Here is a 17,286-nt window from a genome sequence, read left to right on the forward strand (position 1 = left end):
AAAAACAAAGCACATTTCATTCTTCATTACCTGTTTTTGATTTCTTCAGACACCAATTCATTGAAAATTAAGATATTCATAACATCGTTGCTTGTAGTATGGTATCAGAAGTATGAAACTGAAACTAGATTCTACATCACATCTGTTTCTGTGTAGTTCCTCTGTGGTCTCTGAAGATAAGCTATACAACTAGTAATAGTCAGGAAATGACAGAAAAGTCTTCGTCCTCCCTTTCTTGTAAAGGAGAGCTCTAAGTTAAATTTTCTATTCAATGTTAATGCTAATAGCCTCATTTTCAAAGAATGATTGAATAGTTGCGTTTTTACAGTGCACACTCTAATTGTTACTGTAAAAAAAAAATTAAGGAAATAAAGTGATTAACTGCACCAGAAAGATTAATATGACTGGTTGTTTACCATATTACTGTAGATGGATTCAGCAAATGTGCAACTAAAGGTAACTAAAAGCACCCCTGCTTTTAATGTTTATGCATAGTGAAATTTTATGCAAGTCAAGATTTATATTTAGCTATAAATGTCTAACACCACCTGCAGCCAAGCCCAATGCAGTCACTCACTTACTCATGCACCATCAAGATGGGGAAGGGAATTGGAAGGGTAAAAGGTAGAAAACCCATGGATTGAGATAAAGACAATTTAATAGGAAATGCAAAAGCCACACAAACAAGCAAAGGGAAACAAGGAATTAATTCACTACTTCCCATGAGCAGGCAGGTGTTCAGGCATCTCCGGGAGAGCAGGGCCCCATCACACGTAACAGGTACGTGGGAAGACAAATGCCATGAGTCAAAATGTCCCTCACTTTTTCCTTCTTCTCTCCACTTTATACACTGAGCATGATGTCATATGATATGGAATATCTCTCTGGTCAGTTTGGGTCACCTGTCCAGGCTGTGTCTCCTCCCAGCCTCCCAAGCACCCCTAACTTCCTCACCACTGTGGCAGTACGAAAAGCACAAAAAGCCTTGGCTCTGTGCAAGCCCTGCTCAGCAATAACAAAAACATCTCTATATTATCAACCCTCTTTCCAGCAAAAATCCAAAACAGTACATTAAAACCAAAAAAATATGAGTACTAGCCACTGCAAAGATTACCTCATCCAAAACCAGCACAGTAAAGTAGCTGTATGAGATTATTTTTGTGTACTCCATTGATTTAAAAAATGAGAAACAGAATCAGTTCAAGCTCTCAAGAGGAGGCAAAGATTTCTCATTTGCTAAGAAATGACTGAGGTTGGAAAAGAGAATATAGCAGCTATATTTACTTGAGTCATTACTGCAGTAGCAATGGATTTTTAAAGCAAGAATGGTGGTGATGAAGAACTCACAATCACATTGTATGAGATATGTAGAGCTTACTTCAAGCAAGCTCTGTTTTGGTCCATGGACTAAAAGCCCATTAGCAGTTGGTGTCCATTAGCTGTACTCCAAGGCACACAGCTCCTGATTTAGTTTCCATATGTCTACCATAAAAAAATGCAGGCATAGTAAGCAAGGACAGAAGCAAAGAGCCACATGAGCATTCACTTCAGTTAAAAATAAAGGGAAAATTACTCTTTCTGCCAGATGGATCAGTAGAGAAAATTACTATAGTCAAGGCTTTCTTAACTTGTTAGTTTTTTCCATCTTCTGGATAGCATCTCTATGGATAAAGAACATGTAAGATTATTGTCAAATTATCTCCTGTGTGAGGAGACCTCTGGACATGATAAGGAGAGGATCAGTCAAAGAATATATTGCCAAGTACCAGGGATTTTCTAATTTTGTGAGATGTGGGTCAGCTATAAAATAATCCAGATTTGTTTTCATTCACACAGCAAAAGAAAACAAAAAGGCAGAAAGGGTAATATGAAAAAGTCATCTCCAGTCTTATACAGTTTAGATGTCTGCCTACATTTTGGGAAAAATATATTTTGAAGAATCTCTATAAAATATACTGACCAATATCTATAGAATTCTACAGATTCCTTTATTTTTAATTACAGAAATTTTTTTAGTTACAGAAATTGTAACTTTTGTTGCTAATGATAAAGCTCTTTTACACTGATTTTATACCCAAACAGGTTGTAATATTGTTTCTTCCTAGAGATAATGTAGCAAGTAACCATTTTTACAGAAAAAAAAACATAAAATGCATAATAGTCATATTTATAAGAGTTTTCTCTTTCAATGTTTTCATTTGCGGCTTAATATTAATATAGCTCCTAGTTTGACCTATGTAAATAGCTAAGATTTTAATTTATTTCTAGCAGTGCATGTGAAATGAAGTTACTTAGTGACTAATTAAAGGTAAAGAAAGAAGATTGAAAAAAAATTGTGATTCATTTGTGGGTAATTCAGAGGGAGAGTATTGTTAACATTATTAGTGATTATTGACCTATATATTCCAGACTAGCGATTTTGTTGGATTTTTCTCCTCTCCTCTCCTCTCCTCTCCTCTCCTCTCCTCTCCTCTCCTCTCCTCTCCTCTCCTCTCCTCTCCTCTCCTCTCCTCTCCTCTCCTCTCCTCTCCTCTCCTCTCCTCTCCTCTCCTCTCCTCTCCTCTCCTCTCCTCTCCTCTCCTCTCCTCTCCTCTCCTCTCCTCTCCTCTCCTCTCCTCTCCTCTCCTCTCCTCTCCTCTCCTCTCCTCTCCTCTCCTCTCCTCTCATTTCAATAACAGGTGCATATGTCCCCTTGGTTACACTGGCACATTTTGTGAACTTGACATAGACAACTGCATTGGAAACCAGTGCTCTCAGTATGGATTCTGCCAGGACCACTTGCATAATTACAGCTGCTACTGTGTGCCTGGATACGAAGGACCCTTCTGTGAAGTTGAAATTAATGAATGCTCAAGTTCACCTTGCAAAAATGGAGCTACTTGTATGGATTTAAGTGGTCACTTTTCTTGTCATTGTGCTGCTGGGTTCAAAGGTAAGTTTTGTTCTTTTGAAGTGCCTTTTATTATGGGTATGGTTGTCCCACTCTATGTAAGCAATGTTCCTGCAACTGTTTAATCACAATTATATATAAATATAAATATGCATACATTTGCATTTGTATGATTCACAAGAGTTTTAACTGAATTAGCATTGAAATTCTTAGGTTGTACCTCCTAACTCTTCCCCAGCAGACCTTCTTTCCACTAAATGTACAGTTCTGAGCATTAGCTTTGATTCTGTTGGCAAAAAAATTGATGAAGTTCCAAACCACAATTTAATTGTATTATTTTAATTTCACATTTATGCACTCTTAGGTGTTATGGCTTCACTGATACACAGGCTGATAAGAGCAATGTTTTGGTACAGAACAGGAAAATCTAAGCTTGAGGAGGAATGAGACCAGCAGTATTATGTCTTTGCATGTATAGAATATAATCAGCTATATTTGAGTGAGTTGTTCAGACTCCCCTTCTGTACACTAGAGATAGAGCATTTGTCTGTCCTAGACAACTTTTCTAGGAAGAGATGGGCTGTAGATTTCTGCATTGCGTTAGATAAATCCTGCACAACCTGATACCATGATTTCTTTTTGTACTAATTTCTGTTTTGTGTGAATAATACTAATAATTCAGACTGCGTGGGAGACAAAAAATAATTTTGAATCCAGCAATACCAAAGTGTTGCATTTCCAGCCTTTAGTCTATATCATCAAGAACAAGCAATTTATGCTCCAGATGCTTCTCTTCAGATAATCTGGGGTATCACTAACAAAGGCAAAAATAAATAGCATAGAATGCACAGTGTCATTTTTACTAACTAAACATTAACTTACAGCTTCTTCTTCCAAGCTGATGAGGGCTTTTGCTCCAGTCCAGAGAGTGTGTGTAGTACTAGATTTTTAAGTCCCAGTTAAACCACTGGGATGGATAACACATTTATTTGGATCCTTCTGGGTTACTGCCAAAGTGCTGAGTTACTAAGTAATTAGAACTTCACTGCCACTTTTTCATTATACATTCTGGCTAGCTACACATACTTTTAATATTTAAGCACTAACATTTTTAATTTCAAATATGTTTATATTCATTTACATATTTCATTTACATATATTCATTTACACGTTTATGTATGTGACATACACTTGCAGATTTGTTGTCCTCAATTTTAGTTGAGTATATAATCTCTTGGTCATTTGATTACACATTTAATAAAAGATGTTACTTCCTGTTCATGCTCATTTATTAATAAATGTGCAACAAAATGGAGGATTGTCCCTGAAATGACTTAAATTCCATTATGATAGCAGAACTGCATGTCTGAAAAAAGTGAAGAAAACAATACTTGGCTCACCTGTGCAAAATCTAATACAGTGCGTTTCCATCTTGCTGCTTAAACTTCAAGCCTTATTTTGTACTTTTCTGGACTTCACGGGGAGCTTCAACCACCCCAATATCTTCTACAGGGACAATACTGTGGAGTATATGATCTGCTTGGAAGATTCCCATGGGATAAAACCCTTGAGGGAAGGGCCTAAGAAAATCCATCACCACTTCCAAGCTCAAGAGCTATTTGTCTCAAAGAGCAGACAGAAAATACCAGGAGGCCTGTATGGATGATCACAGAAGTCCTGGCCAAATTGAAACAAATAAACAAAAAAAAGATATTGACTGAGGGTGGAAGCAAGGACAGGTAACCTGGCAGGAAATAGAGAGGCACTCTCTGAGCATGCAGCACTAAGTTTAGGAAGGTCAAAAGGTCAAGTGCATTTGAATATTACAAGAGATGTGAAAGACATCAAAAAGGGTTTCTGTGAGTATGTAGGTGACAAAGAGAAGAGAAAGGAAAATGTAGTACCATTCTTAATGAGACTGGTCATGGAAAAGTTTGAGGTAGTGAATGCTGCCTTTGCCTCAGTCTGTACTGGTAAGACTGTCCTTCAAAAATCCACAATCCTGGAGACCAGAGAAAAAGTCTGAAGCAAGGACACACCCCTGATGGATGAGACTCACATCAGGAAATGTTTAGGCAAGTTGGATATATGTATGCCCATGGGCCCTGTTGGGATGCGCCCACAAATCATAGCATCATAAAATTTTAAAGCTGAAAAAATCTCTAAGATCACTCTGTCCAAATGTTAAGATAGCACCACCATGATCACTGCTCATCTATATCCCCATGTGGCCCATCCACATGCTTATGAACAGTTCCAGGGGTGGCAATATCACCACTTCCTTGGGCAACCTATTCCAGTGCATGACCACCCTTTTAGTGAAGATTTTTTTCCTAATATCTGTTCTAAACCTCCCCTGGCACAACTTGAAGCTATGTCCTCTCATCCTGGTGAGAGACTGACCCCCACCTTGCTACAACCTCCTTTCAAGTAGTTGAAGAAGATAATCAGGTTCCCCCTCATTCTTCTTTTTTCCAGTTAAACAATCCCAGCTCCCTCAGCTGCTCCTTATATGACTTGTGTTCCAGACCCTTCACCAGTTTTGTTGCCTTTCTTTGGATATGTAATATGGTAAGAGCTGGCACATGCCATTGCAAAGTAACTGTCATTTAACATTAATAGATCATGTTGATTACCAGAAGCTCCCAAAGAATGGAGGAAACAAACGTGACCTTTCAATAAGGGCAAAAATGAAGTCCTGGGAAACTTCGAGCAGCTCACTGTTGCCTTGATCCTTATCAAGGTAATGAAGCAGCTAATCCTGGAAATCATGAATAACAAGAAAATTATCTGGAGTAATCGGCATGGTTTCAGCAAGGGTTAGTCATACTTGACCAACCTCATAAACTTTTAAATTGAAATGACTGGCCTGTGGATGAGGGGAGAGCAGTGTGTATTGTCTACCTTGACATTAGCAAAGCTTTCTGCGTGATCTTCCACAAGATCCTCATGAAAAAGCTGATGAAGTATAGGCTGGATGAGTAGACAGTGAAGTGAACTGAAAACTGGATGAGTGGCCAAGCCCAGAGGAAGATGATGTGTGTCATGGAGTCAACCTTTCCATGAGTTACCAGGGGTGTACTCCAGGAGTCAATAGTGGATCCAGTCCTTTTTAACTTCTTCATTAGTGATCTGGCTGATGGGGCGAAATGTACCCTCTGAAAGTTTGCAGAGGACACAGCAATGGGAGGAGTGACTGATACACCACAGGATTGTGCTGCCACCCAGAGGGACCAAGACAGGCTTGAGAAATGGGCTGACATGTGTTGGGGTCTCCTCCCCCTGCCATGGAGCCCTGGGAGAGGGGCCCTGGGGGGCAGGCACGGAGAGGGGCCCTGGGGGGGGAGGCACAGGGTTTCCCTGCCCCTGGTCAGCCTCATTCCCAATTGGTTGGTTTGTGTTCCCCTGTGTGGGAAGGACCCTCGGGTCCTGTGACTGGAGGAGTTCCTCAGCAGAGCCCCGGCCATGTGGCTGGAGAAATAAACATCTCTGAAACATCTACCACAGATCTGTCCGTATATATTTCCTTTCCACGGGACTCCTGGTTTGATATAGGCGTGTTACAGTAATCCCCGCTGTAACAGACATGAGCCTCATGAAGTTCAACAGGGGGAAGTGCCACATCCTGCACCTGGGGAGGAATAACTCCATTCACCAGTGGATATCATGGGATCAGATGGCATGAGGCTCTGCAGAGGAGAACCTGGGCATCTTGGTGGACATCAGGTTGAATGTTAGACAGCAGTCTGCCCTTGTTCATAGAAGGCATATGCCTGGGCTGCATTATGAGGCCTTTTGTCAGCAGGTCAAGGAAAATGATGCTTTCCCTCTACTCAGCATTGGTACTGAGGCTATACTTGTAGGACTGCGTTGAGTTGTGGGCTCCCCAGTAAGAGAGACATGGACACACTGGAGAGAGGACAGTAAAGGCACACTAAGATGATTAAGGGACTGGAGCATTTCTCCTATGAGGAAAGGCTGAGGAAGCTGAAACTCTTCAGCATGAAGAAGATAAGGCTCAGAGACAGCTCTCATCCCACCTGAAGGGAGGAGGTACAGAAGATGGAGCCAGGCTCTTTAGAGTGGTGCTCAGTGACAGAACCAGAGGCAATGGACACAAAGGGAAACACAGAGGTTGCTGTCTGAACATCTAGAAATACTTTATGACTGTGAGGGTGTCCTGGGTTGAGGTGTATTCTATTACCATCCTCATGAGCTGTGGAAATCAGGTGGGGCAGTGTTTCCTTGCCTCCTCCCCCCAGACTATCTTGCTGTTAATGGCCCATCATTGTCCCGCTGCATGACTCAGAGATAACTCCCTCCGGACTATCTTCTGTTAACGAGCCTAATCAACACTTGGCCTCATGACTCATTACCCTATTGTGAGATGCTCCACCCAGAGGGAGGAACCAAGTATCCCATCGTGGATATAATCTGGGACTCTGAACACCAGAGACACCCGTTCCACTGGATTTCCAGAGGACAGGAGCCCCACAGCCACCACTGGACTTTCTGAGGAGGAGCAGACCCCTTCTACTACAGGATCACCACTTCAGAGGATTGCAGCCACCATTCCACCAGACTGCTACCACCACCCTGCCTAACAGGGACTCAGGTTGTATCTTGACCCTGTCAGTGTTTTCTTTTACTTTCTTTTCCTTTTCTTTAATTTCCATTAAATTGTTATTCTGACTTGGTGCCTCCCCCTGGTTTGTTTTCAAACTAGCACAGAGGGTGATGGAGCACTGCCACAGGTTGATCAGGGGGCTTATGGAGTCTCCATCCTTAGAGATATTCAAAAGCCATCTGTACATGGTTCCATGAAACTGGCTCTGGGTTTTCCTGCTTGAACAGGGGTCTTGGACAAAATGGCCTTCAGAGGTCACTTACAAGTTCAACCATTCTGTGACTGTTACTGTGAGGACTTGCTTATAAAATTAATATATATTACTGGAAAACACTTGAATTTTTTTTCTTTATTTTATCACACAATGAGGTATTATATAATAGTATTTCCATAGAAACAAATTTAAAGAAAAAGAAATATCATAATATTACCCATTAGGTGTAACTCATTACTACATGTACTGAATATATTGACTTCTGATTTGTCCGAGTATAAACCACAAACAATTAATAAAAGACTGCTTAAACTTATAAAAATGTTATCACTACCCTAGCAATTATATTTTCATAGTCTCTGAGGGTTTATGATCCTGGGATATTTTCCAGTACAAAACAGATTTTAAGCTCAGTCATAACTGCATGTTATGAATCAGTGATTTTTATCTCAGTGTAAACTAAAAACCCCACATTTATTCTTATCTCATGTTTGTGTGCTTGTTATGTTGTTTCTCTGTAATTTAGCTTTTTAACAAATCCAGATGTACTCAATTTTTCTTCATAAATAGTAAATTTACTATCAGATGAAATATCAAAAGCAATAGTAAATAAGCTAAACAGCAAAACAGAAGCTATTGTTCCTCAGTAGTCTATACATATTTGGGGAGCTATCATACTTTGTGTACTAGAATGCAGAGATATTGCAAACAACCTCCCACTTACTAGGTAGGAGGTGACTTGTTTTCTCTCCTGCTACTGAGTCCCTGGGTTATCTTTAATATAACATTAGAATCAGTTTTTATTTCAGAAATAAAATGTTAAATAGACAATTCATATCTAACTCCTATGTCCAGTTGATTGATCATTTTGATGTCTATCAACATTTCTCTACTGTTTTGCATTCTATTAGCTACGGACCCCCTTAGGCAGTGTAATGGGACTTGTCAACATGAAAAACATGATCCTATTTTTTAAAAACAAGTTCATAAAAAATCCAAGGCTTGAGTATTTGCACAATAAAACCAAATACTTTCTTCCTTTTGAACTGTAAAGGTTACTAGTGATTGAAACTTTCATGTTAGAGACATTTTGTTAATGTCTGGTGTATTCTCCACTGCTTATAAGAGAACTTCACACATGTCAAACTTGGAAGTTTGCAGTATGATTTCAAAAATTAAATGAATAACTTTTTAACCTTTTTTAACTTTTGGTTGTGTGGTAACCCTCTACATTGTAGTCTTCTGGTTCAGTCCTTCTAATGTAGCACAACGCTTCAGAGTAATTCCCAGTTGACATTCAGAGTAATTCCTAATCTATCCTTTCTTCCATATCTTTCTGTTAACTCTATCTCATTACATCAATGTTCAACATCAAATAAATCCAGTTTTCATGATGACTGGTATGTCTAAATAAATAGCACTCTGTTTATTTGTGGTTTAAAGGAAGCCCTTCTTGGAATTATTTGGGAAAAACACTGTATTTATGTAAACATGTCCTTCATTAAAACTCTTTTCTGTTTAGATGCCCACAAAAATGTGAAGGCAGCTACTGAGAACTCTAAGCAGATAGGCAATGTTGCATCATTGGTTTCTCTTGAGGGTTTGTATTTATATAATATTGATCGTAGAGTTGAGATTTGGGAAATCTTTTTATTCTGAATATATACTGTACCCCACATGGCAAAATATGGTCCATCACTGCTTCACCCATGTGTAATTAACAAATAACAGTATTGAAGCTCATCACTAATGCAGGCCTTACAGTGACTTTTTGAGTTTGACGTTCATATATTCTATTTGTCATGCTCTTCAGCATTCTTCTTTTTGTCCAAAAGAGGAAAATGGCATGTGGGCTTCTTGAAATCATTCCATTACTTTAAATTTCTGGGCTTTGTTTTTATTTTTATTCCCCAAATACACAGGAGAAGTCCATGTCATATTGGAGTCTGAGGAATTGTTTAGTGTTTGTATTTTCAGTACATTATTAATTGGTTTTACATTGGTTGGATGTTTTCAAATATTTTCCCCCTTCTGTAATAGGTGTGAATAGTATATCCTCCATGCCGTCAAGTAAAACAAATCTTGAAGGAAAGTACTTGTAGTTATGTGAAAGCCAATCCTTTTTGACACAAGTAAGTTTAAGAAGACTTAATCCTTATGCAAATCAAGTCTAGAACAGCTGATGGACATCCTATGAAGATTGAACCTGTTTACAGGTAGCAGCCAGATCAAGGCTGCTCCATGAGAGGAATCACAAACTAGAATCTGAGGTTAACCCTACTGCAGGCATTGCCATCACTAAGCAAGGCACAGTCCTGCAGCATCTAAACAGGGAAGCCAGAACCAGTGCCTGGTAACAGGGTCCCTGACAAGCCCCAGACAGCGCAAACAATGGACCAGGTCCAGGGTCCATCTATGAAAGCAAGTTAGAAGCAGCAGGAGACAGAACCAGAGACAAATCTGTAATGTACATACAAGCGATCCATCCAAAGAAACTCCCAAAAACTTACAAGACCACTCTTGATACAGGGAGGGAGGCAGGATTGGAAACTACAATATCTACAGAATAGCTCAGGCCAGATCAGGGTGCCCACAGCTGAACTCATTGACAACGGACAGGGTGTGTAAGAAGGACCTAGGTGGGGCTGCTTCAGGCAACTTGGGTGTATTAGCGCTCTCAGGGTTCTGACAGCTGCTTTATAGGAATTGCCTGAAGCAGGATCATCTGGAATAAATGACAAAGGAAGGCAATCAGGTTCAGTTTTTTCCCCACACCCGTTCTGCCTTTGAAACACCTCCTTCCATTTCCATTCATACAGTCCTATCTTCATGGGACAAGGCCATCCCAGAAGCACAGCACATGTCTGCTCCCACATTTCCACCGCACAACAAAGCTGGACTGGGTATGTAGCTCAGGGCACTGGGTAGTGCAACCTTTTCAGGGGCTCTGACTGGCTTTTTTGTGCTAGGGAAGAGGGATTATTGCTGGCACATTGTGCCAGTGCAGCCTGTCAGATGTACAATGTAATCCCATAGATGAGCTGGGCTCTGGGAAGTTTACATTTGAAGAGTCACGGACTTTCTCTGAGTCAAAACTCTTTTCATAGAAGCTAAGAGGTTGGGGTTGTTTCACACATCATATACATTTTTTTCAATCTGTAATAGGCATTCACAGAAAGAATTACACTATAGACATAAATAAAATTAGATTTGTTTTGGATTTTTAGCTACTACAATATCTTACACAGAAAAGACCTTGAAGAAAAGAAAAAATGACCAAGTGTGTAGTACAACAAAGTTGAGAAAAAGAAATGTCTGTCAAGTTCACTAAAGCTTCACCTGGACCGTCTGTCTTTCTTTTTCATAACTGAATTTTCTTCAAAATAAGCAGAAGCACTACTCAATTTGATACATCTCTTATCTAACAGAATAACTTATGTTGCTTAGCAAGAAACAAAATTACACAATTTTTTATCAGGTACATGACTGGAATGCTTTACACTTTTACACATTTTACAAAATGGTGGACAGTAAGACAAGAGTGTTGAGAAGGCAATCCTCAAATACATTGTTAATATTTTGGTTACTTCTTCTACTTTATAAAACCCTTGTGGTTTTCTTTATTCTTTTTTTTTTTTTCTGTTTTTAATAGTACTTCATTAAGTTTACATTAAGCAGAATTTCAAATCATTTACTTTTCATCTGATCTTGGAATAGAAGGATTCATTTTATGTTTTGAATATCTCCTCAAGGGAGGAGTTTTACTTCAAAATAATATTCTTAAACATCCTTTTCTTAATTGTGGTCATTCTGTGTGCCTTTCATTGTCCAACTTTATATTTCATTTTACCTATAAAACAAAAGTTGGTATAAAGAGTATTTAAAAGAAACCTTGTATTTTGATCATCTTGCATGTGGTTTGTGATTCAGACAGAAATGTTATAGTGGTGGTGGCACTTAATAAGAGATACTTTAAATATAATGTGTATGACATTAAGAAAATAAGCTCTCAAGTTATTTCAGTTTTATTCTAATTTCTGAATGAATTTCAGACATTTATTCTAATGTCTGAATATTATGTTTGAGAATTGTATGAAATTAAACTTATTTTGATATAAAAAAACCCCTCAGTTTTGTGGATATTCTGCAAAATCTAACAATGGTTTGATAAGTTCAGATAAAGTGCAAAGTTAACGTCTTTAAGTTAAGCAGAAAAAAAATATCCAAAGTTTGAAAGGTGCAAACTTTCAGTCTAGTGATTTTACACAGTTGCACTTCTGAAGGAAAGGAATATTCAATGAGGCTGCATCCATAAGACTTATGAAACTTAATTTTTTTGTTGTCTTTCATCTGCAGTTATATTTACTGGAGAACTTCAGAGTCTCTCCATTTGCTAAAACAGCATGACTATTTTAAACAGAGTAAGTGATATCAGTAGCACTGGAGGAGGATGAAATATCTTTGCTAAATTTTTAACATTCACCTACTCAGGTCCTTAGGTTATTCTCAACACCTTTGTGCTCCTGCAGAATAATGTCTTGTGTATCATCAATGTGCTGGTAGAAAATGTTGCTGTTAAAGATCAGGCAATGCAATTTGCAGGAGTGACAGACTTTCCTGTAATTGTGTGTTATATGTTTGAGAACACTGCAATTTTATACAGCATAAAATATTCTATAGCGTATAGAAGTAGAGCTGGCTCATGGTAATTTTTAACATTCTCTTTGTACTTCAGAATTTGGTGACATGATGCCTTTAAAGTGTATAGGAACTCAGACCTTGAGCTATGATTTATTAAATAGCTAATTAAATATTATGTTTTATTAGTAATTATGTTTGGATGTGTTGCATTAATTTTAACCTTAAAAGCATAAACCAAAAAAATATTTATATTAACATACTTTGATGTTGAAAGTCATTTGTAGAGAATTAACAGTTTTTATCGGACTTTCAAAGAAGGTTCTCATCGTACATTTCAAATGTGTAGTTGAGAGGAGCTGCGTACTGAAAACAAAAAAGGCTTCTCTGTATCTGTCCAGCTTTTTTCATGTCTCAAATACTCAGAAAATATGGTCTCACAGTAGCTTCATAGATCCTTTGATTCTCTCTGAAATATTTTTGAAATACTACCCATATATTACCTTTGTACTCTGAGAACATGAATTCCTAAATTTCCCTAGCATGATATCTTGGATATCATCAGTAAATGAGGATGATCTCATTCTATTATTTCCCTTAAAATTGAATTTGCTTTAACCTTTAACAATTCGAGGGAGGTGAAATCTGTTTCAAGGAGTTTTTCTAGTGCATGTTTCAGCTTGCCTATGGCTTGTGGCCAGATAATTTACTTTTGGAGGAAACTCTGTGCAATTTGTGCTACCCTCCACCTGCCTATCCAGAGGAAGAGAACAGATGCCAATGCATTTTTATTTTTCTCCCTCAAAAGAGACCCACCATAATCAAGGATCTGAACTAGAAGGCATAAGGAATGCAAAATACCATAATTAGATCAGAAAGGTTGTATATAGTGCTGTTACCTTATCAGCACTTCAAAGAAAATTCTTGAAAAATTAAAGAATTTAGACATTAATTTATACGTTGGCCAGTCCTTGCTGTAATCCTCACTGGTGCCATGACACGTTATGCAGCTGCTCTTAGCAGAAAGCTTTTTAGTTTACTAAGTTACCTGAACTCAGTAAAGGCAGAAAAAAACCCATTAGGAGCCCTTCTATCACAAGTTTATGTGTGGAAGAGAATCTTGGTGCTTCATTTCTCCAATGAAGACCTTTTGTATCTAGCAGATACAGGTTTTGAGAGCCAACAGTCTTGGTTCATATGATTCTATGAGAGGGCGTGTAGGTGTGCAGCAGGGAAGAGACCAAATTATTCTCACCATGCAAAGAATTCAGAGGTATATCAGCATTTGGTCTCTTTTTATCATCTGCTGTAAAATACACAGAAAGCCCAGCATACTTTCCACACTGCCGACCTATTATAACTACTGAACATGATTTACCTCCATATTCCTATATATAATATATTTCCATTCCTATGGATGTAGTGGGTTGACTCTGGGTGGATACCAGGCACCCAACAAATCCTCTCTATCACTCCCCTCTGCAACTGGACAAGGGAGAGGAAATATAATGTTCAAGGTTCATGGGTTGAGATAAGGACCTGGAGAGATCACTCACCAAATACCATCACAGGTAAAACAGACTAGAATTAGAGATATTAATTGAATTTATTACTAATAAAATCAGAGTAGGATAACAAGAAATAAAATAAGATGTTTAAAAACACCTTCCCCCACCCACTCCTCCTTCCCAGCTCTACCTGCTCCCCGCCAACAGCGCAGGGAGACGGGGAATGGGCACAATGGTCAATTCATCATCTGTGGCTTCTCCTGCTGCTCAAGGAGAGGAATCATTTCCCTGCTCCGTCATGGGGTCCTTCCAACAGGAAATAGTTCTCCATGAACTTCTCCAGCCTGAGTCCATCCCACAGGCAATAGTTTCCCACAGACTACTTCAACGTGGGTCATTCTTCCATGGGATGCAGTCCTCCAGGAATATTCTGCTCCGGTGTGGGTCCCCCAGAGGGTGGCAAGTCCTACCAGAAAACCTGCTCAGCATGGGCTCCTCTGTCTATAGGTCTGTGGGTCCCTGCCAGGAGCCTGTTCCTGCACGGGTCTCCCATGGGGTCACTGACTCCTCTCAGGCATCCATCTGCTCCAGCATGGTTCTTCTCCAAGGGATACAGGTGGATCTCTGCATTCTCATGGTCCTCTGTGGGCTGCAGGGGCACAGCTGCCTCGCCATGATCTGCACTATGGGCTGCAGGGGAATCTCAGCTCTGGCACCTGGAGCACCTCCTGCCCCTCCTTCTGCACTGACCTTTGTGTCTGCAGAGCTGTTCCTCTCACATGCTCTCACTCAGCTCTTCTCTGGCTGCAGTTACACCTGCACAATAACTCTTTTTCCTTCTTCTTAAATGTCTTATCACAGAGGTGTTACCACCATATCTGATTGGCCCACCCAGCCTTGGCCAGTGGCACATCCACCTTGGACTTGGCTGGGACTGGCTCTGCTGGACATGGAGGGAGCTTCTGGAACCTTCTCACAGAAGCCCCTCCTGTGTCCCTCCCTCTACCAAAACCTGGCCACACAAACCCAATACACTGGAAACAGTTTTTCCTGTTATATATCAAAGCAACCCCTTTTGTAGATTACAAATCTACATTTCACTATACTTCCTAGCTTTGCTCTTAATTATTTAATCTTCTCTTATCTGCATTTTGCCTCATTAAATGTTATTTAGTGATTTGATCATACTCCTCCTTTGTATTACATGGAGAAAGAGAAACGTCCAATATTACAGTACTGACAACTTGCTGTAGAACATAGGCTGAACTGTACTATTACACATATCTGTCTGTAAATTAGTGTTGGCCTGATTTTCATTTGCAATGATACTTCAAAACTCTTTTTCAAAGGCATCAGAGAGCAAAATGGAAGAAAATGATTTACAAAACTGGACAAAAATTGCTTGAATGCGGTAGATTTGTATAATGGAAAAAAACTTCAGGAGTATGTATAATCTCAGTAGGAAAGCTTTCTATTTTCCTGATTGTAATGCTTCCAACTTTGCCTGTCAAAATGGACTGCCCTGTAACAAATGAAGCAGAAAAATTCATGACACAAAGGAAGTCTAACAGTAGTCCTGTGTACTCAGTGTACCATGGCCAGTGGAGTCACCATGTAGACTGAAAATCCTAGAGATTTCTCTCATTACAAATATATCTCTATGATTTGAACATAGCAGCGTATTTGTCCTTTTTTTTTAAATTCAAATTTGCAGGAGAAACATGTTCTGTTCACATCAATGAGTGTCAAGACAGACCCTGTTGGAATGGAGGGACCTGTGAAGAGGACATAAGTGGCTTCAGATGCAATTGCCCCTTTGGTAAGCATTTATATTTTTTATATAGTTGCCAAGTTGGTATAGTACGGAAGTGCCACATTTGCTACTCAAGTGCTATAAAGTCTTGTACAGTGAAAGCATTCTGCTTGCATTTGTACAGAGCTAGTTATTTAGACTAATTTAGACTAATAAAAAGATTTTTTTTCTCTAATTTGTCGTAAGAAATTCTTATAAATTATAGATTACTTAGATAAAAAAGTACTTGTAGTACTGGAACATACTGGGAAAGAAATATGACAGAACTGAAGATTTTAAATTATTTAGTGTATATTTGCATAGACACCTTACAGCAACACATTCTTTCAAAAAATGCATGTTTTAGGCAGCAAAATGTTGAAATTTAACGAACATAAAACCCCCAATCTTTCAAGTCCTATTCCACTTGGCCAAATTAGTAATTCCTAAAAGACCTGAACATTGCTCTAAAGTTTGTATTACCTCAATCTGGTTGCCTGATCTTTGTGGCATCTGAAATGTCCTGAAGTATCCAAGGTACTGTATAAGGCTGGAAGATATGCTAGAGGATTTAAGTGTCACCCAAGATGTGTCAGGCCAGGTGGCAAGTGAACTAAGAGCAACACAAAAAGACCAATCAAAATTAGGGAGAAAGATATATAATGTTGAAGATTTTGCTTTGCTAATTATATATACATTGTTTAATTTGCGATTTTACATGTTATTGTGTGTTGACTATGAAAATATAGAAAAGGGTGGGTTAGAAATTCCTAACCTTAGAAGTCCTTTGACCAAAGGAGCCTGGGGTACTGATTTTGCAACTTGTAAGTTCATTCATAAATATGGATGATAAATTACTGATAAATTCTAAAATGGTTTTTGTTTTGACATGTGCATTTATAAGCTCATTGTTACTATGTAAAATAAGGTCAAGAAAACTAATTTTATACAGTTATGGGCTAAGAAGTACTTATAGTACTGTGGTGTTTTGAAGATAAACTGATGGGGGTCAGTAACGCCTGGAAATGTCAGAGTACTGAAATACAGGTCTCCAGTGAACCTTCTCAACCTGAGCAACTGATTTTAAGAGAACTTTAGAGTTTTTAATAACACAAGATCCTTAAGTGCCTTAAGGGCAGTTTCTACTGAGTTGGGAACTGAAGACAATACTGACTTATATCTTCAAAGGTAAGATGATTCTTTCAAGTTTGGTGCTTCACTGAGACACATGTAAGCCTGTCAAGTGTTCCACTGAATAAAGGATGTAACAAAACATTAACACAAACATTATCTCCTTTGTTCTTCTGAGATGGAGATTTTCACATTCAATGTGCCACTTTGCTATCATGTGTTTGACTCTTGTTGGTGTTCACCAAAACTTTTGTCTACAGTGGATTTTACACAGAAGCATCCTGCATCTCTTTCCACAGATCTAAAAGGACATGTCTTTCATACAGCAGAATGCATGTCAGTGACAGGAAACAAAATTGTTGTGGCATTGTCTTAGTAATTGCCTGTGCCTCTTTCTTTAAAGAAAAGCCAGTCACTCTGTAAAGTTTTCCTTATCCAATTAATTTTTATTATAATTCTCTGTGTGTGTCATCTGGAACAATGAAG

The 17,286-nt window shown here is 38.8% G+C and overlaps 1 protein-coding gene across 1 annotated transcript in view; it reads left to right on the forward strand.

The window, feature by feature from the left end:
* Nucleotides 1–17,286, forward strand: part of EYS (eyes shut homolog) — a 750,542-nt gene that overhangs the window by 83,827 nt on the left and 649,429 nt on the right. Inside the window, exons 10-11 of the mRNA XM_069011357.1 lie at nt 2,679–2,932; nt 15,592–15,696. Coding sequence (XP_068867458.1) covers nt 2,679–2,932; nt 15,592–15,696 — 359 coding nt within the window. The remainder of the gene's footprint in view (nt 1–2,678; nt 2,933–15,591; nt 15,697–17,286) is intronic.

The sequence above is a fragment of the Aphelocoma coerulescens genome, chromosome 3, assembly GCF_041296385.1.
Source record: "Aphelocoma coerulescens isolate FSJ_1873_10779 chromosome 3, UR_Acoe_1.0, whole genome shotgun sequence".
NCBI lineage: Eukaryota > Metazoa > Chordata > Aves > Passeriformes > Corvidae > Aphelocoma > Aphelocoma coerulescens.